General features: G+C 45.2%; 4 protein-coding genes across 4 annotated transcripts; 3 read left to right on the forward strand and 1 right to left on the reverse strand.

Moving 5' to 3' along the window:
* Nucleotides 1–2904: 2904 nt before the first annotated feature.
* Nucleotides 2905–6546, forward strand: LOC123157753 (rootletin). Its single transcript, XM_044575970.1, has 3 exons — nucleotides 2905–4150; nucleotides 4808–5494; nucleotides 5618–6546. The coding sequence occupies exons 1-3, from the start codon at nucleotides 3047–3049 to the stop codon at nucleotides 6203–6205; spliced, it is 2379 nt and encodes a 792-aa protein (XP_044431905.1). The 5' UTR covers nucleotides 2905–3046; the 3' UTR covers nucleotides 6206–6546.
* A 216-nt stretch (nucleotides 6547–6762) lies between these two features.
* Nucleotides 6763–8651, forward strand: LOC123157756 (tetraketide alpha-pyrone reductase 1). Its single transcript, XM_044575973.1, has 6 exons — nucleotides 6763–6962; nucleotides 7112–7278; nucleotides 7401–7595; nucleotides 7698–7860; nucleotides 7978–8170; nucleotides 8285–8651. Exons 1-6 carry the CDS (start codon nucleotides 6842–6844, stop codon nucleotides 8433–8435), a joined length of 990 nt encoding a protein of 329 aa, XP_044431908.1. The 5' UTR covers nucleotides 6763–6841; the 3' UTR covers nucleotides 8436–8651.
* A 787-nt stretch (nucleotides 8652–9438) lies between these two features.
* LOC123157755 (transcription termination factor MTERF6, chloroplastic/mitochondrial) lies at nucleotides 9439–11157 on the forward strand. The gene is made up of 2 exons (XM_044575972.1): nucleotides 9439–9621; nucleotides 10011–11157. Exon 2 carries the CDS (start codon nucleotides 10025–10027, stop codon nucleotides 11024–11026), a length of 1002 nt encoding a protein of 333 aa, XP_044431907.1. The 5' UTR covers nucleotides 9439–9621; nucleotides 10011–10024; the 3' UTR covers nucleotides 11027–11157.
* Nucleotides 11158–11245: 88 nt separating this feature from the next.
* LOC123157754 (uncharacterized) lies at nucleotides 11246–15776 on the reverse strand. Its single transcript, XM_044575971.1, has 12 exons — nucleotides 15056–15776; nucleotides 14822–14949; nucleotides 14202–14262; nucleotides 13937–14050; nucleotides 13417–13548; nucleotides 13190–13309; nucleotides 12602–13005; nucleotides 12425–12524; nucleotides 12228–12287; nucleotides 12050–12136; nucleotides 11827–11955; nucleotides 11246–11704 (listed from the first exon to the last, which is right to left on the reverse strand). The coding sequence occupies exons 2-12, from the start codon at nucleotides 14878–14880 to the stop codon at nucleotides 11405–11407; spliced, it is 1566 nt and encodes a 521-aa protein (XP_044431906.1). The 5' UTR covers nucleotides 14881–14949; nucleotides 15056–15776; the 3' UTR covers nucleotides 11246–11404.
* Nucleotides 15777–21653: the final 5877 nt, after the last annotated feature.

Here is a 21653-nt window from a genome sequence, read left to right on the forward strand (position 1 = left end):
TTTTGAAACACTTCCTGTGTCCGAATATTATCATCCAATATATTAATCTTTACCTCTCGACCATTTCGAGACTTCTCGTCATGTTCGTGACCTCATCCGGGACTCAGAACAACATTCGGTCACCAAATCACATAACTCATATAATACAAATCGTCATCGAACGTTAAGCGTGCGGACCTTACGGGGTTCGAGAACTATGTAGACATGACCGAGACACCTCTCCGGTCAATAACCAATAGCGGAACCTGGATGATCATATTGTCTCCCACATATTCTACGAAGATCTTTATCGGTCGAACCGTTATGTCAACATACGGTATTCCCTTTGTCATCAGTATGTTACTTGCCCGAGATTCGATCCTCGGTATCTTCATACCTAGTTCAATCTCGTTACCGTCAAGTCTCTTTACTCGTTCCGTAACGCATCATCCCGCAACTAACTCATTAGTCACATTGCTTGCAAGGCTTCTTATGATTTGCAATACCGAGAGGGCCCAGAGGTACCTCTACGATACTCGGAGTGATAAATCCTAATCTAGATTTATGCCAACCCAACAAACACTTTCGAAGATACCTGTAGAGCATCTTTATAACCACCTAGTTACGTTGTGACGTTTGATAGCACATAAGGCATTCATCCGGTGTTCGGGAGTTGCATAATCTCATAGTCGAAGGAATATGTATTTGACATGAAGAAAGCAGTAGCAATAGAACTGAACGATCATTATGCTAAGCTAACGGATGGGTCTTGTGCATCACATTATTCTCATAATGATGTGATCTCGTTCATCAAATGACTACACATGTCTATGGCTAGGAAACTTAACCATCTTTGATCAACGAGCTAGTCAAGTAGAGGCATACTAGGGACACGTTGTTTTGTCTATGTATTCACACATGTATCAAGTTTCCGGTTAATACAATTCTAGCATGAATAATAAATATTTAACATGAATAAGGAAATATAAAATAATAACTTTATTATTGCTTCTAGGGCATATTTCCTTCAGCCGAAGCATAGGAAAAAAAAACATGTTACATAAATTTCTCACATATTTAAATCATAAGAAATGAATTTATTATATTTATACAATACATAAAATACTATCGAATTACATGGCAACATGCTGGATATTTCTATGAACTTGTATGCACTCTATGTTGGAAGAGTGGAGTTCTAAAATTTATTTCATAACTATGCGCTATATGCTACATATTTCATGTGAAGTCTCGGAAAAGTCTCACCAACTACTTGCTTGTATATATCATCTACAACATAAATACACTCTTCCCAAAAGAAGATAGACACATTTTTTACTCGTGATTGGTCGCTTTTTCTGCGGATGAGGTTATGTTCCAGTCTGATTTGTCGATGCAGTTCGTCCCCCGTGCCGTAGAGGTTTACCTTTCGTGTACCGCTTTTAGATCACTAGGATTTGGATTGTAGGCGCCGTCTATCGAGCTTTAGGTCGTGGTTGGTTGTTTTGGTGTTGTGTGTGTCGTTGTCATCTTCGACGACGTAAATATCATTATGTTGTTTGAGTCACATCTTCATTGACAATGTAAAATGGTCGTCTTATCTTCGGTGTTATATTCTTTCTGTCTTAATGAATGAATCACACGCTCCTCCCAATCCTCCTAAGCGACGGACGGATATTAAAACCCCGCGTGCTTTTGTCTCTGATTTCTTTGATCAAGTTTGGATTGTTTACCACATGTGCCATGTGGTTGTTTATGTTTTTTTTAGGAATATTAATTTAGGATGCCAATAAGTGTCACACGTATGGACGTTAGGGAGTCTGCCCACACATTTTGTGTGGTATATAAGAGGAACAACCCACACATCTACGTGTGGGCAAAACAAGTAATGCCCACACACCTCTTTTTTTCCCTCCTGATCCCTCTCATGTGCGTGTGTGTGGGCGAAGTAGATAACGTCCACACGCCCCGTATGTCAGGCCTCGTACCTCGTGGTCCCACACGCCACGCGCGACAGTCACCGCGCGCCCGCAGTTGCCATGGTCCAGACCCTCGTTCATATTCGTTTAACTGTAGTTGCCATGTCGCTGAATTACGGTTGCCATGTCGGACAACTGCAGTTGCCATGGTTGCTCAACTGCAGTTGCCATGTATGGTCTGGTCTACTGTATTTGTCATGATTTCAAAACTTTAGGAGTTGGCACGTAGTAACACTAGGCAGTTGAGAGAGTTGCCATGTGCTCACAAGCATGCTAGGGCAGTTGCCATGTAAAAGGAAGAGTTGCCATCTGCTTACGTGCACGTTAGGGCAGTTGCCATGTACCATGCAAAAACACATGGCAACTCGGTAAAAGAGAGTTGCCATCTGCGTACGTGCACACTGGACAGTTGCTGTGTACCCTGCAAAAACACATGACAACTCGGGTAAAAAGAGAGTTGCCACCTGCTTATAAAGCACACTAGGGACAGTTGCCATGTGCACTGCAAAACACATGGCAACTAGCAGCTTGGGTGTGGGAGAGGAGACGGACGTGTGGGCGAGACGGCAAATGCTCACACACTAGCCCTTGTGCGTGTGTGGAAAGTGACGTGTGGGCAAACTGCTGAACGCCAGCACACCAGCCCTTCCCGTGTGGTGAAACGGCTATGTGGGCGACCGGATAAACGCCCACACACCAGGCCAGTCCTACATGGCACTAGAAACATGTCAAAATTCATGCGCTCACGAACGGACGCGGATCTACGCGTGTGGGCGAGATAGAAACGCCCACACGTGTGGGTGTTAACATATCCGTTATTTTATGATTTCTTGATAACGATGATGACACACTTTTGCGGTTTGAGTAGAGCGTCAGCACATGGATTGCCGTGTGGGGAGGATCATGCAATCAGCTGGCTTCTTCGTCTAATCTTCTCGCACGCGACAAAAGTTTAACCCGAGTTTCTCCCGCACCGGAGCCAAAGTATGATCCGCTAGTCCATTAGCACAGACAGGTCCACCCTGCGTCCTCCCCCTCCCGCGACCCTTCAGCCGCAGCAGATTCCCGGAGAGCTCGCCGCCGTGCCGATGGCGTCGCAGGACGGCGGGTGGGGCGACGGCGGCGACTCGCTCTTCGAGGGCATGGTCCTCTTCGCCCCCGCAGCCGCCGAGGCCGAGGCACCCGAAGCCCCCAAGCCGGCCACCCCTCCCGCCGACGCCGCCGCCACCTCCGCCTCCGACGCCGAGTCCAGCGCCGCCTCCCAGCCTCTGGACGAGGACCTCTTCTCCGATCTCACCCTGCTCGCCCCTCAGACTCCACTAGACCAGGACCAACACCCCCAGCCCCAAGCCCAAGATCAGAACCACCGCCCCGCCTCGCCGGTCGCGGTCACGCCTCCCCCCGCCGCCGCTGCCCTCTCGCGCCAGCCGTCCTCCTCGTCGCTCCGGAAAAAGAAGAGGGCCGTGCGCATCGGGTACGGCCGCTCGCCTCAAACCGCCCCCGCTCTGCCGCCTACCGTACCAATCGCTACCGCCGCCGCCGCCCCCGCTGCTGCTACGGCTACTGTACTTCGTACTGCCAGTAGTAGTAGTAGCCTCTCCGATGCTTCTACATATGACGCTGTTCCCCCTATCCCCATCCAGTACCTTGACCAACTAGGCAATGACGATGAGAGAGATGCAGCTGTGGTGGATCCGGATGCCAATTCTCTGGATGCAGTCAGCGTCAATTCTTTGGATGCGAAACAGGAGGCGAAAGAAGAAGATGGTGACAAGGATGCCGGAGAGGCTGTAGTTGCAGTAGTGGGGATCGATGAGAGGTTGGCTCTTCTTAGATCTCAAATATCTAGTAAGCTTGATTCAGTCCAGCAGAGGGCCGCTGCTGTGGCAGCCAAGAGGAGGCAGCTGGCGGGTAGGCAGAGGAAGGTTGCGGAGGACGTCGGTTCCGCGGCATCCAAGCACAAGGATTTGGAGAGGGAGCTGGAGGAGGCGTGCGAGGCCGAGGACTTTGAGAGGGCCGAGAGGATCAGTGACTCCCTTGCGGCTCTGGAGAAGGACAAAGATCGGTTGTTGACTGCACTGCGTGATGCAGAGCTTGATTATGATTCGGTGGATTTGGAATTGCAGGATGTGCTTGAGTCCCGCATAGCTGTGGAGGAGGAAGCTGCTGCCCTTCTCGAGCAGTATGCAAAGGTAAATCAGCTTTGCATTCTTTTACTCACCTTGCATAAAACTGTAATGTCAATGTTAGATGTACTTTCTTGAATTCAGGCATCCTTTTAAATAACACTTTGAAATAAATAGGCTTTCATTGCATCAACCCTAGTATTTCTAGAGAGCTACTCAAGCATGTTTTTACACTAAGTATCTACTGATGCTTATAATTATTTTTATTGGATAACACTAGTGGGGGCTACTATGCTTATATAATGCCTGATTTGATGATATCGTAATACATGCATTGTGTTGATGGCACTATTACGGTGCCATCGCTTCCAAAATCCATTGGCATAATACTCCAATGTAATAATAAGTATCTAAAAGGTACTGAAATGTTCGAACAGCATGATAGTTGTGAAGGAGAAGGATGATTTGAAGTTTTAGACTAACCCAAACGAATAAATTTGAGCAGTTCTATATGATCATGAAGGACACCAGTGTCCATGTTTACCTGAGCCAGAGAATGATTTGTCTGTTAGAGCTATTCCCCTTATGAAATTCACTGGCAACTATATGATATCTATGTTGCGACAATTTTTGACAACAACTAATTATGAACCTCTAAAGGATTCACTGCATTTCAGTTTCTGTTCTTCTAGCTCATTAATATTCAAGCTCTGTCTTTCTTAGGATGCCACTGAGCATGCTGATTCCGTAAGCAAACAAGCAGAAGAAATGTCGTCGAAAGAAATAGAAGGGTGGCAAACATCAATGGAGTTACTACAAATAAAGAAGCTAGAGACAGAGGTTGAAACAGAATTGGTTTTAGCAGCACGTTCAGGGCTAGAAGGTTCAGTAGAGCATTTGATTGAAGACGATAAGAGAGAGAAGGACATTCTAAGTAAGAAAGGAGAAACCCTTGCAGTGGAATTAGCTGAGCTCCTGGAGTTGGTGAGGTTGAAAGAAGCAGAGATAGCTGAAAACAATGCTCAGATCCAGGAGGTTCAAGAAAGGATCAGTGCGGTGGTCTCCAGATCTCATGGCTCCCAGTCAGATATTGACATGAAGATCAATTCCTTGCAGGAATCCCAAACTAAAATTGATCAAGATACTGAGGCACTTGCCTTAAAAAAGAATGAAATCGACAACTGCATCTCTTCAGCAGAGCAGAAAGACTCAGACTTACGGGAAATCATCAATGCTTGTTCTTCTGAAGCAAAAGCTTGCCAACAATCAGTTGAAATCAGAAGGAAGCTTGCCTCATCAATCTTAAAGTCAAGGCAAGATAGAATTGGGTTACTAAAAATGGAGGAGGAAATTTCGCAAGACATCCAAATGCTCAGGCAACAAACAACTGATGCTAGAACTAGTCTTCAGGTACAACATCTATTCTTTAAATGATTTCTTTTTGCTGATAAAGAACATTGGGTATATACCGAGATATTTTTCGGTCCTGTTAAGATCCTCATTCTGAATATTTCTTAATTGATGGGTCTGCAGGAGATATCTTCAAAGAGAGCAGGCATACAGCAAGAGATAGCTACATGTAAGCAGAAGCTGAGCTTTATTGACAAAAGAGGCCCTGAACTAGAGGCTGAAAAGAAGGTTGCTGCTGCTGCAAGGAACTTTAAGGAAGCAGGGAGAATAGCTGCAGAGGCAAAAGTACTGAATTCTGAGAAGGAAGAACTGCGTGCTAAATTGGAGAAAGCTGGTACTGATCTGGAGGTTATAGAAAAGGATATCACAGCAACCACTGACAAGATACAGGAATGCGAAGGGCTTATTGTGCTCAAAGAACAAGAGTCAGCTATGGCAAGTTACAAAAGGCTCCGGCTGGACTCCTCTGCTGCTAGAGCAGAATTGACTGCTGCAACTGAAACAGATGACGGCGAGGAAGTGGAGATATTACACAAAGAAGCTGAAGCCGCTGAATCTAAAGCGCTGGAACTCAAAACATTGTATAACCTCCAACCAGATAGCGACGAATATATATTTCAGCCTGTAGTTCCTATAGCATTCATAACGAATTCAACATGGCAGCACTTGGCAGAGATGGCATTTTCTTTTGGCCTCTCCCCTGAGACATGAATTGGATAGTGGACTTTTAGACATGGCTGTGCTTTGATACACTTGGTAAAGTTTTGCCCCGTAGCAGAACCCTCCTCCTGGCGAATATGCGTACCTCACTGTTCCTCTAAGCTATCGGCATCTGGGATCTACTCCAAACAGTAGTGTAAATTGAGTGTATACCACCTGTTTTGAATACTCTGAACTCTTGAGGAATTTTCTTCCTCCCTCATTTTTGTGTACATTAAGACTGTAATTCTTTTGTTGTGCTGGTTTTTGATTGATATACAGCGACGGGTTATCAGTCAGAATGTAATCAGAATAATGGGTCCATTAATAAAGCTTCTTCTGCTTTGCCATCACATCTAGACTGGTTTCCTCAGTAGACTGGTTTCTGGTGTGTGTTTTTATATATTTTTGACAGCAGGTTTTCATGGGCTTTTAAAATGCGATCTTGTGTAATGTACTAGTATGACCAAGCACTGGAGCGTGGAAGCTGTGAGCCTCCTAACCTACTCTCTACCTGCCAAACAGAATCACCAAAAGGGGGTGACATACCAGTATGCCTTTCTGCTTGTTCTACTTGTAAAATAGATACTTCATGTTGCATATATAAGTTGATGTGTCAAATTTCAGGAGCACTTCCAGCTTCAGAGAATGGCGAATACTTCCAAGGGCAAGGTGTGCGTCACTGGAGCCTCTGGCTTTGTTGCCTCTTGGCTTGTCAAGCGACTTCTTGAGTCAGGGTATCATGTTCTAGGGACAGTCAGAGACCCAGGTCCTTGTCCTCTCACTCTAATGATCCACTCTCTTACTCCTCTCGTTGCTACTAATGATGGAACCCGTTCTTGTTTCTTCTTGATAATGCACAATTGTTGAAAGTGATAGCAATGTGACAGACATATTTTATATTTGCTAATTGGACAGGCAATCAGAAGAAGGTAGCACACCTCTGGAACTTAGCAGGTGCTAAGGAGAGGCTGGAGCTCGTGAGGGCTGACCTCTTGGAAGAAGGGAGCTTCGACGATGCTGTGATGGCCTGCGAGGGCGTCTTCCACACTGCATCGCCTATCATCACCAATGCTGATTCCAGGGCATGCTATACTAACTATGATCACTTCACTGCCCATCTTCTTTTTTCCTATGTTGGAAGGTAAAAGATGTCTTGTAGTGGTGGGTCTTAATTGACAGACATGTGATGTCACTTCAATTGCAGGAAGAAATGCTTGATTCAGCAATAAACGGCACTCTAAACGTGCTGAGATCCTGCAAGAAGAACCCATTTCTCAAAAGGGTTGTCCTCACGTCGTCATCGTCGACCGTGAGGCTGAGAGATGAAGCTGAATTCCCCCCCAACGTGCTATTGGATGAAACATCATGGAGCTCCGTGGAGTTCTGCGAAAGCATCCAGGTAAATGAATACCATGCTTCGTTTTTATGCTGATGTATCTTTCTTTCCGAACACTTCCCTGAAGAAAGAGTGGGTTGGTTTTCTTCTCGACGTGCTTGGCAGATATGGTACGCTGTCGCGAAGATCCTCGCTGAGAAATCAGCCTGGGAGTTCGCCAAGGAGAACAACATCGACCTCGTGGCCGTTCTTCCGACGTTCGTCATCGGCCCTAACCTCTCCCCTGTGTTAGGCCCCACCGCCTCAGATGTCCTTGGCTTGTTTAAAGGTATATGTTAGCATTTCTGCTGGTCTGATTTGTTCATGTCTTGGGGGTGCCAGCCTGAAGCTATGCTGCTACCCTATGCCTCACACACTCAAGGCCCTAAATTGAACCATATCGCAGGGGAGACGGAGAAGTTCACCATCTTCGGGAGGATGGGGTACGTCCACATCGACGACGTCGCGAGCTGCCACATCCTGGTCTACGAAACCGCCGACGCCAAGGGGAGGTACATCTGCAACTCGGCGGTTCTGGGCAGCGACGAGCTGGTCGCCTTGCTCGCGAAACGGTTCCCTTCGTTCCCCATCCCGAAGAGGTCGGTCACCGGCCACCACGCCCGAAGCATATATTCATCATCGCCGTTGCTCATCTGAGCACAGCCAGCCTCAGTTTGTTAGCATATATCACCACTCTGAAAATTTGTGTGCAGTTTACCCAACATTTACGGGGAGCAGACGTATGGCTACAACACGTCTAAGATCCGGAAGCTGGGGCTCGAGTTCAGAGGCGTGGAGGAGATGTTCGATGACTCGGTGGAGTCGCTCAAGGCGCATGGCTATCTGCGCGAGGGCGCCGCCTGATGCGGATGAGCGGACAGGACGATCCCGTTCCCGGAGGGAAGAAGATGAGGCCGTGGTGCCGTTGCCTGCTCTAGAAGCATTTCAGTTATTACTAACACATGAGAAGAATGCGTTTCCTTTCTTGTCTTTATTTCTGCTTTGGGTATTCTCTTGCCACTCTGCAGACAGTCACGAACGACAAGGAAATGAATGTACTCCATGTTGCATTGCGTGCCATGTTTCATCCTTTTAGCTCATGGTCAAGGTGGTCTAGAACAGGGACTTCGCTTCCACCGCAATTTTTAGCAAACGACGACACCATTGTTGCCGCCGAGCCTATGCCCATGCTCGGGGAAGCCTTGCGCGCCCCGTAGACCATACCTTGGTCACCGACGACCTCCGTTTTGCCGGTGGTGGTGGTCGCTGCCATTAACGAACGTCGTCGTTGTTTCTCGTTAATGTAGGCCGACTGCAGCCCTGAAGGGGAGGAGTCGGAGGACATCAAAACACTAGTGGAGTGATCGTCGTCGGAGCAAACCCTAAAAAATGGTGTTGCTGCTTGCTAGAAATCATCGTTGGAGATTGAGAAATACCGCTGTCAGGGACAAAATCTACGTGGTGTTAAGAGCCTGGGGACAAATGTCGCACCCCAAAAGAGTTGAGGGACGAAAGCCACACTTCACAATAAGTTGAGGGACGAAAAATACACTTTATCCTTTAAAATGTTCAAATAATATTCACAGACGCTTTAAAAATGTACACGTTTTTTAAAAAAACGTTCTCAAAATTTAAAAAGACATCTTCTCCCATGTTCATTTTTGAAAGAACGAATAGAAAAAAAAACTCGCTACAGTAGACTACAGAAACCTCGCCATTGGGCCGGCCCAGTTGAAGGGTGGCGAAACGTGGTCCAAACTGATAGCCTGGCATTGGGGGGCTTCTCAGCCCATGGTTTATAGTCCCACGATATCCCGAGCCCTCGGGCCAGCCCGGCCAACAAGAACGCCACCGGCCCAAACTGGTTAAATCCAAATCACACATGCCGTCGATCGATGAAAAACCGCAGATAAGACGCCATTTTTAGGCTTTTAGCGCACTCGCTCCAGGCTCAGTCAGGGCTTCCTCATCCTCTCTTATCCTCCTCTTCCGCGGCCACACTTCACATTTCCGGCTTCTTCTACACTCCGCCTCGATCTGGATCGACAAGGTGGGTTTGGGTTACATCCTCATTGAATATCGCCCTCCGCTGTGTTCGATTATTGTAATTGTACCCAATTTCCACCATGCTGTAGATTCGGGGGAAGAAAAACCAACTCTCGACAGCAATGTCCATGGTTTTGCGACCGCTCCCCCTTTAGCACTGCTACGGATTACGCCTTTGTCGTACCATCAGATCAGTGTGTGCATATGATGATATGAACCAACCGAACCTTCTTGTTTGATTTTTGATGTCCTTAGTCACCTGCACTGTCGGTGTTCGACGAATTGCTTCACTGCCATGTTTCTTAGCTGAACGAGTGCACCAGGGTTCTAAACTGGTAGCCTGGCATTATATGTAGGAGTATGATGCTTCATCGCATTTCAATTGTTGTGCAGAAATTAGCCCTGCAATGGCCAGCATTGGCGGCGATGCCAAGAAGAGCCTGGCGGAGTGGCTCGGGGAGAAAGGGTTCGACGAGGAGGCCATCGGGCGCATGTCGAAGCGGTGCAGGAACCTGCCGAACCTCGACGCCGGCGAGGCCTCCGGCGTCTGGGACTACCTCCTCAACGACGTCAAGATCGAGCAGCGGAAGCTGCGGTACGTGGTGACCAAGTGCCCCAAGGTGCTCACCATGTCCGTCAACGACAAGCTCATCCCCACCGTCCAGTGCCTCACCACGCTGCAGGCCAAGCCCGGGGAGATCGCGCAGGCCATCGTCAAGTTCCCGCCGATACTGTTCCACAGCGTGGAGGAGAAGCTCTGCCCTCTCCTCGCCTTCTTCCAGACGCTGGCCATCTCCGAGAAGCAGCTCGCCAAGCTGCTCATGGTCAACCCACGCCTCATCAGCTACAGCATCCAGGCCAAGTTCTCCCAGACGGTCGACTTCCTCGTCGGCCTTGGCATCGACAGGGAGGTCATGATCGGCAAGATCCTGACCAAGGAGCCATACATCATGGGATACAGCATCGACAAGCGGCTGCGTCCTACTGCAGAGTTCCTCAAGTCGGCAGTCGGGTTGCAGGGGTCATATCTCCAGAGGGTCATCATGAATTTCCCTAGCATACTGTCGCGAGATGTCGACAAGACTCTGCGGCCCAATTTGGTGTTCCTGCAGAGCGCTGGATTCAGCAAGGACCAGATCATGAAATTGGTGGCTGGATACCCTCCTGTTCTCATCAAGAGTATCAAGCATTGCTTGGAGCCAAGGGTGAAGTTCCTGGTTGAAGAAATGGGGCGGGACAAGGGCGAGGTGGTAGATTACCCCCAATTCTTTCACCATGGTCTCAAGAGGAGCCTGGAGTACCGCCACAAGGTACTCAAGCAGATGAACTCAAGGTGCAGTCTCAGTGAGATGCTCGACTGTAATCAGAAGAAGTTTGCCATGAAATTTGGTTTGATCCCAGTAGCTTAGGGTCTGATCTTCTGTCTCTTCAGTTCCCATGTAGCATGTTTCATATTCAGGTGAACGTTTTATTTTTGTACCATTGGCCGTGTTGTTTCTTGAACATTTTGGGCATTGAGAATCCAAGCATTTTGATTTAACTGGATGTTTTCTGAATGTTCAGTGCAACTGCCTCTTTCAACAAGTGGCTTGAGTATGTATTTTAATATTTCTTCCAAGCAAAGCGTGTGAATTTTCCATCTGTCATGTTCTATTCATTTCAATGCATAACTTTACTCCCCTAAAATGCTATCACAGTCACCTAATTACACAGTTACACACACACATAAGTTAATGATTTCCAGTTCATTACTTACAAGCACAATTTGGGAAAGCAAAATACAGTGCCTACTCAGCCAAATTCCTGTGTACAGTGTATCTGAAAGAAGACTTATAGGGCAACCATTCAACACACTTATCTATCCTCCTCCTAAGACATTTATTTATTTCTTTTTGCTGGGCTTCAGGCATACTCTTGCATACCATCTCAATCAGACCAGGCAACTCCAGTGTAGCATCCTTTGCATAGTAGTGGAGAATTTTGGGAAGAAAAATGATCTGCTTCCTGACAATGACATTAGCTCTAATAAACTCAGTCTTGGCTTGATCCAGTTGATGATCCAGTTTCTTGGCTGTGTACAACCTTACCTGCAGAGATTTTGTACAGTAAGAATAATGTGATCAGTGTACAGTCAAATGCAGAGATTTCTTACAGTAAGAGTAATGTGTTCATTTTGCAGTTAAAATGTTAGCATTAGCTGTAAACTTACAGGTGGATCTGAAAATGCTCCAGTGGAAAGACTAAAGTGAGCAAGCGGCTCTGGCTGACGAAGAGCATATGGATGAGTGGAGCTTCCTGATGCTGATTTCTTCGTGGGAGTAAATAGCGTGCGAACCCACTGTACGACCATTAGCTTGTTAGCGCCTTTTCATTTTAAAATTTGATTGTGTTTGTATTGCTAATGGAAACTGCAATGTAGGTGCATGCCATACCAGGGAAGGACGATGGGATTGACATCCAAGAATTGAGTTCTGAATAATTTGGGAGTTTACTGAATGCCCGCCCACGTCATATGCAGCCTGACAAACATATTCCTCAAGTAATGTTAAGAGAAGTTCAAATATGACAAGTGATGACAATAGCGCCGTTCAAATTTTGATAATTGTATACCTTCAGAATCATGTCTGAGCTTTTCATGCGTTTGTCCTGAAGTCCATAAGCCATAAAAGCCTGTCATATTTCAAAAGCCATTACGGGTTAGACATGAATATTTTTCCGAGGTTAACATGAACATATGTCCCCGCAAAAAAAAAAGAGGTTAACATGAACATATGTAAGGCAAGAGTTGTTATCAATGTTGAACTTACATGCATCACTAAAGCGTTGTGGATGTTGATCCAAAAACAGAGCTGCTCCTCATGTGCCATCTTTGTAGGGTCAATTTTCTCAAGCCGCTTTATCAATGCTCTGAGACCAAGACAAAATGCGATGTTGAGATGAAGAGTTGTTTATTGTGTTCCATATTCATTTGCAGAGTTGCTCACCTGATTGTTTCAAGCATTTTAGAGGCATAATCGAACTTGTCTGCATCAATATTTATCCTTGGAAAAATTATCATGCCACTGTACTGGTCATTATTCTCATTTAATGTACCATATTTTTCAGAGCTTGCGTCAACATTGCAGCTGAGTCGGGGGCTCCAACTATCGACACGGTGCTTTAGAGAAAAGGTACTCGATGCAGAAGAGAAGGAAGGAGTTGACAAAGTCTCGGAATCAATATCCTGTGATGGGCTGCTCGCAAGTTTGCAGTAAACCGCAGAAATGCATCTTAGAATGTCCTCCGAAAGCTTGCATGCAATCCTGGGCACATATTCAGCAATAGAAGCACTCAAGAAATTTGCAAGACTAGAATGCCCTGAAGTTGATCTTGGCAGTCCCTGTGAATACTTCAGTGATACGGAAGCTGCGTCAGATAATCTCACTTTGGGAGGTTTCGTAAGAAAAAGCTAAAGCTTGTATTCTCAAAGAAAGAAAGAAAATGCTTAGATAACATTGGCATGAGTTTGGGGGATTAAGCTGACTAGCTTGATGGTGAATACTGAATGAACGAAGAAGAAAAACCGTCCATACATGTCTACGATCTGAAACTGTTGGCAAGTTGTAGGATGCTGACTCCTTGATATCTCTCAACCGGAGAGCACCTTCATCAACTTTCTTTCTGCTGCCTTGACGGTGCGTTTCTTGACCCATCTGACCATAAACTTTATAGCCTTAGTACACGGTCTGCTATCTGAGTTTCTATGCAGTATAAAGTCCCAACATTGAAATCCTTCGAAGGTGGCAGGCAGAGTGTGTACCTGACTAGAAACACGAGGGGAGATGCCCAGGTATTGATCAAATGTCGCCCTGTAGAGCGAAAGCAAATGCAGTTCCCTGCGTACGACTTCCTCCTCAAGGGCTGCTATCTCCCAAACCAATTCTGCAACGGGCTGCATTCCCCACAAGAACAATCATAACTTGGTTAAAAGGCTGCATAGAAAAGCATGTATAATTAACTTATTATTAATTTTCTTAATTTTCTTATGTAGTATTTAAAGTTGAAAGCTGACATACTGTTCCTGAGTATAGAAGATAGGCAATTTAAAGGGGGTAAAAGAGAGCATAATCATGGCTCGTGGCCTTGGTTACAACTCCCTAGATATGACAAACATCATTTTGTTGATAAAAGTGATATACTTAAGGTAGTGAGAAAAGGTAAGATGATGATAGCTTTATAAAGTATTGATACAAGACCTGCATTGAACAGCTTTACTTCAGCTTTTGGAAACGATTAGGCCGTTGAGATCATGAAATAGTTTATTTGTATCTGGAACAAACCTTCGACATAGCCTTTTCATTTTGTTCTTCTGTAGTAATCATGGGGTGGTCTTGAAACTGCTCTGCTAGGTTGAGTGAGTATCTCCTATGGGGAATATTATCCTGATTGGTTGTCTGCACGATCATGAAAGCACGACAGAGAAAAATAACTTAGCAAGAACGTAGAATCTGAAGAGTAGTAGCGTTACTATTTTTATGTACAATAGTACAACATAGAAAATCCATCTGTAAGAGCAAAAACAAAAGGGGAGCCTAGATTACCCACAGGTTTGTTATACGAGAATCGCGGTGTTATGTCCGATAAATTTCCATGTGTGCTTGCAACACTGAAAATATAAGAAATGAAGTTAGCACAATACTTAATCAAGCAGATATTCATTTAAAGTAACTGTTTGTCACAAAAAAAAGAAGTAAATAAATGCAAAAACTGGATATCTTTTGTATTGAAAGATGATATGTTCTTTCATTTTAAAAAAGAAAAAGAAAAATCGAATGTTCTTTTGGTCAAAAGGACTAGCAAGACTGCAAGAACATTAGGAAACATACATGGTGCTGGAAAATGATGTGCAAGTACAACTGTCAACATTGGTATTCCCCTTTACATTCAGAAAAGAAGGGGAAAACATCAGCATTGCTACGACACGGCTTCAGTAAATTATGATGCTAATACAACCAACTATATGTAAAATTGGCAGAAAATATATGTAAGTATTGATCAAAACGGCTAGAATTGTCCTGCATATATGCATGCTCTGTCAAAACTGCTCTTTGTACCTTTTTACCAGTTATCATCTCGCCGAAAGAAAGAGCTTACCCTGGAGAACTGCTAGAAGAACAAATTTGATGTTCACTATGCTGAAAAGATTGTGTCGTGTGCATACTAACCTTCGGGTGTGGCGGTGTTGCAGGCGAGAAGACGAGTGGCCAACCTTTGGTGTCTCCATGGCTAATGCTGAGTTCTCCTTCTCCTTGGCTGCTGCTTCTGCTTAGCCCGTGCTTGAGTCACCAAGAACCTGCCAACCATCGAGGCCAAAGCACGCACTGCAATCAGTATCCAGTTCTCCATAGCTAGCTGGAGAGAAGGACAAAGTCATCTAATCACTCGGCTAATGAACTTACCAAACTCGTACATCATGAGTTACTGCTGTGTACTACAAGCTGCCAATAGAAACAGAAGAGAAGGAGGCTATGATTGATCAGCCTGGTCCGGGTGATGACTGATGAGAAACCTTCTCTACCTCTCTCCCAGCTCCAGCTACTGCTCCAATAAACAGAGAAGACAAAGGGAAGGGAAGAAAAATTGGAAGGAAAATGCAGAGTTTTGCTGGACAACGGTGCTAGAGACAAGCAAGAGCCAATGGAGCTCAGCTCAACAGAAATGATGAGCAGAGGACGCACTAATGCTGGCAGTTGTATATAGGCATAGGGAGATAATCATGAGCCATATGCATGCAGGAGATGTTATTTAAGACTCAACGACAGGAGCAGCCAAGGATTAGCCAAAGGACGAGGTGAGGTGAGGTGAGCTGACCCACGGAGGCCAAAGAAGCAAAGGGAAAGCAAATGCGGCAGCCCTTCGGGAAGATACGGTGCGGTGAAAGGGTGGTAAAACTCCCGGAAAAAGCAGGGGTTAAAAGGGAGCGAGGAAGAAGAAAAGAAGAGAAAAATGGAGGAGCAGTGGCGCCTATCAGTGTGTCTCCCTCCCCCTGCCGATTCCTCCATTAAAAGAACAGAGAAAGGCGAACGGCTATAAACAGTGGGATGTCATGGCGAAGTGGACGCAATGATAGGATTAAGATGTCTATAGTGAGAGGTTTTGGTGACGGCACAGCAGCTGCAAGATGGACAGTGACCGGTACCCAATCTCACTAGTGTGATGTATATATTTCGAAATTCAGTGATGACCTAATTTTTAGAAAAACAACAGTAATCATTGCCTTTCGTAGTCTATGGAACAAGAGGAAAATCAATATGAACAAACGATATTTCAGACAGGAAAAAAATCTCGAAGAAACTACTTAGTTGAGAAAAAGAAAGAATCAAGTATGGGAGAAAGAGTGTGCATGATTAGGTGGGCGTGGGCGTGGGCGGGGGGCAGGGCGAGCAGCTGGGGGTTAGGTTGGAGTGTTGCTGCCACCCTTGGCCCATTTTCGAGTGAAAACAATTAATAGGCCCGCAACCACCGCAACCACTGCGCTGCGCATCGCATGCCTTCCCTCGTCAGGCGTCTCGTCCGCGCTTCAGCTAACCCATTCATTATTATGTGCATGGTCATGCATGATGCGTGCGTTCCGTTTGCAGCTTACAGGAGCCGTTTGGTGTACCAGAAGCCAGTTGGATTAAATTAGCTAACACAAAGATTTGGTCTATGCATGGAGCCCTAGGCACAGTAGAACGAGAGATGGTGAGATTTTCTTGATTTTGGTCTCCAGTAGTTACCCATGCAGCAACGACCCCGGTGTCTGGCTACAGTAGATGCAGAGCAGCTAAGATGGAGACCAATTTAGTTAAGGAGAAGCAGACAAAGATGGGGGCCAAAGGGTGCCATGGATGGGACCGGCTGCAGTTGCATGCATACTTGCATAGCGGTGAAAGACGCTGAGCGAAAGAGGAGGAAAGCTCTCTCTCGGCGACGCGCGCGCGGCAACCGGCCGGCCGGCAGGTAAAAAAGTAGAGACCAAAGGGCCTTCATCATCCCGGACGTCGTCAAAAGGAAAGGGAGAGATACAACAGTCGTTGCCGGGGCACGGCTTATCTAAGACTACAACCTGAAAAACAATACACATATACTCCAGGAATTCGTCCTCGTCAATTTAGATGTCTAGTAGGGAAGATAGGATTTATACAAATCTACTGTCATCTGTGGGAGATAAGGGCATTTCTAACCAATCCCTCATCCGGTGTTAGAAAAGGATAAAGTTGATTTTATTCCTCTAACCGGCACCTAGCCGATCCCTTGTACCGAATAGAGGAGGATAATTTATTCTCCAACGCCTATCCTCGCCTAAATTTACTCGGCCGCTACCGCTCGGAGGAAAAGCTGAGTCTCTCTCTCCCCCGTCACTGCCTCTTCGCCGACGCACCTCCCGGCGACCCCGTCGGCCCCGCCGCTACCTCGTTGCATCCCTTGGCCCTCTCCACCCTTCTGCCCGACGCCAAGCCCGTTCGGCCCCCGTCGCCATCGCCGGAATCAAGGTGAATCGTGGCCACCGTCCCCATAGCGGACTCGTCAGATTCCTTCACATCTTCTTCCTCTTTGGTGTCCGCCGCATCTGACTTTGATTGCACACCGATGCAGGTCATCCCACGCTTCGCCGCCCGCCGGTTTGGCCGAAACGACGGCGTATGCCCGGTGCATCACCACCACACCGCAAGTGTTTGACGTTTGCCTAGGTGAGTTTTTCCGTTCGTTTCTTTTTGAACCGAGCCGTTTGGATTGAACCAAGCCGTTTGAATTGTAGATGAAGAGGTTGAGAGAGATGGTCTTCGAGGACTCATCGTCGTCCGAAGAGGAACAAGACGACAAAGACTTCAAAACCGTTTTAGGTATGATTTTCAATGATGTTATTCGGCGGCCTAGGAGAGGATCGCAGCTTGGCCACATACACATCAACCGTCATAGAGCGGAGGACCATGCCAAGATCATGAGAGACTATTTTGCTCCAAATCCAACCTACTCGTATAAGTAATTTCACCAGCGCTTTCGGATGCCACAAATCTTTTTCTAACCATTGCAAAATCCATTGAGAAGTATGATGACTAATTCAAGCTCTCGGGAAATGCAAGTGGAGAGATAAGTGCAAGCCCTCTGATGAAGTGAATTGCGCCTGTTCGAGTCTTGGCATATGTGTGTTCGGCCGATGCAGTTGACCACTATGTCCGCATTGGTGAAGACACAGCCTTGGAGGCCGTTCGAAGGTTCACTAAAGCAACGATCACTGTTTTTGGACCGGAGTACTTGAGAGCACCCAACAAGGAAGACACCTAGAGGCTGATGACAGAGAGTGAAGCAAGGGGATGACCAGGGATGCTTGGGTCACAATGACTTGAATGTGATGTCGAGATCACCACTGTTTTCTAGGCTTATCATAGGAGATGCTCCTGCTTGCGACTACTCGGTCAATGTGCACAACTACTCGATGGGTTACTACCTTGTGGATGGCATCTATCCAGCGTGGGCCACATTATTCAAAACAATTCTGCGCCCAAAAGGTAACAAAAACATTCACTTTACCCAATGTCAAAAGCTGCTAGGAGAGACGTGGAGAGAGCCTTCGGTGTGCTTAGAAGCGCTTTGCAATTGTTCATGCCCTGCCTAGTACTGGATCTCCAAGGTTCTATGGCATATCATGATTTGTTGCATCATATTGCATAATGACATGATCATTGAAGACGAGAGGGATATGCCTGTACATCACCAACGAGACTCTGGTTGAGCCAGAGTATGATCCAAATAGGATCCTGGCATTCCTCAAAGATTATCGTAGGATCGAGAACCGACAAGTTCATACTTTGCTCCAAGAAGATTTTATGGAGCATCACCGGCAACTTCATAGCACTTTGTAGTTGTTCTTTCACATGTTATTTGCTACATTTGGACCATTCAGTATGTTTAAATTTGAATAATTTGTTTTGTAAACTTTGAGTTCAATTTGTAACTATATTTGTGATTTGCTTGAACATTCATATTTATGTTTAGTTTTTATATGTGTGCTAATATGTAATTGCAATGTATTCTAGAATTGCATAAGTTTAGAAAAAAACAAAATTTACTACGTTATATTTAGAGGATCGGATAGGTCTGGCCAAAAGTTAGTGAAGTAAATATACCCCACTAAGATTTGCTCGGCCGGATCCTCCTTGATACATCCATTTTGCATCATACTTTATATCAATATTTATTGCATTATGGGCTGTTACTACACATTATGTCACAATACTTTGCCTTTTCTCTCTTATTTTACAAGGTTTACGTGAAGAGGGAGAATGCCGGCAGCTGAAATTCTGGGCTGGAAAAGGAGAGAGACCTATTTTGCACAACTCCAAAAGTCCTGAAACTCCAGGAAAGTCAGTTTTGGAATATATATAAAATATTGGGCGAAGAAATAACCAAAGGGGGGCCACCCACTATCCACGAGGGTGGGGGGCGCGCCCCGGCTACCTCGTGGGCCACCTGGAAGCCCCCCGATGCCCATCTTCTGGTATAAGGTGTCTTTTGCCCTGAAAAAATCAGAAGGAAGCTTTCGAGACGAAGCGCCGCCATCTCAAGGAGGAACCTTGGCGGAACCAATCTAGGGCTTCGGCGGAGCTGTTCTGCCGGGGAAACATCCCTCCGGGAGGGGGAAATCGTCACCATCGTCATCACCATCGATCCTCTCATCGGGAGGGGGTCAATCTCCATCAACATATTCACCAGCATCATCTCCTCTCAAACCCTAGTTCATCTCTTGTATCCGATCTTTGTCTCAAAACCTCATATTGGTACCTGTGGCTTGCTAGTAGTGTTGATTATTCCTTGTAGTTGATGCTAGTTAGTTTATTCGGTGGAAGATCATATGTTCAGATCCTTTATGCATATTAATACCCCTCTAATTATGAACATGAATATGATTTGTGAGTAGTTACGTTTGTTCCTGAGGACATGGGAGAAGTCTTGTTATAAGTAGTCATGTGAATTTGGTATTCGTTCGATATTTTGATGAGATGTATGTTGTCTCTCCTCTAGTGGTGTTATGTGAACGTCGACTACATGACACTTCACCATTGTTTGGGCCTAGAGGAAGGCATTGAGAAGTAATAAGTAGATGATGGTTTGCTAGAGTGACAGAAGCTTAAACCCTAGTTTATGCGTTGCTTCGTAAGGGGCTGATTTGGATCCATATGTTTCATGCTATGGTTAGGTTTACCTTAATTCTTCTTTCATAGTTGCGGATGCTTGCGAGAGGGGTTAATCATAAGTGGGATGCTTGTCCAAGGAAGGGCAGTACCCAAGCACCGGTCCACCCACATATCAAATTATCAAAGTAACGAACGCGAATCATATGAGCATGATGAAAACTAGCTTGACGATAATTCCCATGTGTCCTCGGGAGCGCTTTCCTTTATATAAGAGTTTGTCCAGGCTTGTCCTTTGCTACAAAAAGAATTGGGCCACCTTGCTGCACCTTGTTACTTTTGTTACTTGTTACCCGTTACAAATTACCTTATCACAAAACTATCGATTACCGATAATTTCAGTGCTTGCAGAGAATACCTTACTGAAAACCGCTTGTCATTTCCTTCTGCTCCTCGTTGGGTTTGACACTCTTACTTATTGAAAGGACTACGATAGATCCCCGATACTTGTGGGTCATCAAGACTCTTTTCTAGCGCCGTTGCCGGGGAGTGAAGCGCCTTTGGTAGGTGGAACTTGGTAAGGAAAATTTTATATAGTGTGCTGAAATTTATTGTCACTTGTTACTATTGAAAATAATCCTTTGAGGGGCTTGTTCGGGGTATCTTCACCTCGACTAGTAGAGCAAAGAGTTGCTCCTCAACCTACTGAACCTATTGAAAATGTTTACTTTGAAATTCCTTCGGGTACGATACAGAAACTGCTAGCTAATCCTTTTACATGAGATGGAACATTACATCCCGATATGCACCTAATCTATGTGGATGAAGTTTGTGGATTATTTAAGCTTGTAGGTATGCCCGAGGATGTTATCAAGAAGAAAGTCTTTCCTTTATCTTTGAAGGGAAAGGCATTGACATGGTTTAGGCTATGTGATGATATTGGATCATGGAACTACAACTGATTGAAATTGGAATTTCATCAGAAGTTTTATCCTATGCATCTGGTTCATCGTGATCGTAATTATATATATAATTTTTGGCCTCGCGAAGGAGAAAGTATCGCTCAAGCTTGGGTGAGGCTTAAGTCATTGTTATATTCATGCCCCAATCATGAGCTCTCAAGAGAAATTATTATTCAAATTTTTTATGCTCGACTTTCTCTCAATAATCGCTCCATGCTCAATACTTCTTGTACGAGTTCTTTTATGATGAAGACTATTGAGTTCATATGGGATTTATTGGAAAGAATTAAACGTAACTCTGAAGATTGGGAGCTCGACAAAGGTAATGAGTCAGGTATAACACCTAAGTTTGACTACGTTAAATCTTTTATGGATACCGATGCTTTTCGTGAATTTAGCACTAAATATGGACTTGACTCTGAGATATTAGCTTCTTTCTGTGAATCATTTGCTACTCATGTTGATCTCCCTAAGGAGAAGTGGTTTAAATATCATTCTCCCATTGAATTAAAAGTAGTAGAGCCTATTAAATTTGAAGAAAAGACTATCACTTATAATGTTGATCCTATTGTTCCTACTGCTTATATTGAGAAACCACATTTTCCTGTTAGAATAAAGGATCATGCTAAAGCTTCAACTGTGGTTCGTAAGAGTAATGCTATAACACCTACACCCCCTGAGCAAATTAAATTTGAACCTAGTATCGCTATGGTTAAAAATCTCTTGGTCGATAATATTAATGGGCATGTTATTTACTTCTGTGATGAAGCTGCTAGAATTGCTAGATCCGATACTAAAAATAAACATAGAACTGTTGTTGGCATGCCTGTTGTTTCTGTTAAAATAGGAGATCACTATTATCATGGTTTATGTGATATGTGTGCTAGTGTTAGTGCAATACCTTATACTTTATATAAAGA

The sequence above is a fragment of the Triticum aestivum genome, chromosome 7B, assembly GCF_018294505.1.
Source record: "Triticum aestivum cultivar Chinese Spring chromosome 7B, IWGSC CS RefSeq v2.1, whole genome shotgun sequence".
Taxonomy (NCBI): domain Eukaryota; kingdom Viridiplantae; phylum Streptophyta; class Magnoliopsida; order Poales; family Poaceae; genus Triticum; species Triticum aestivum.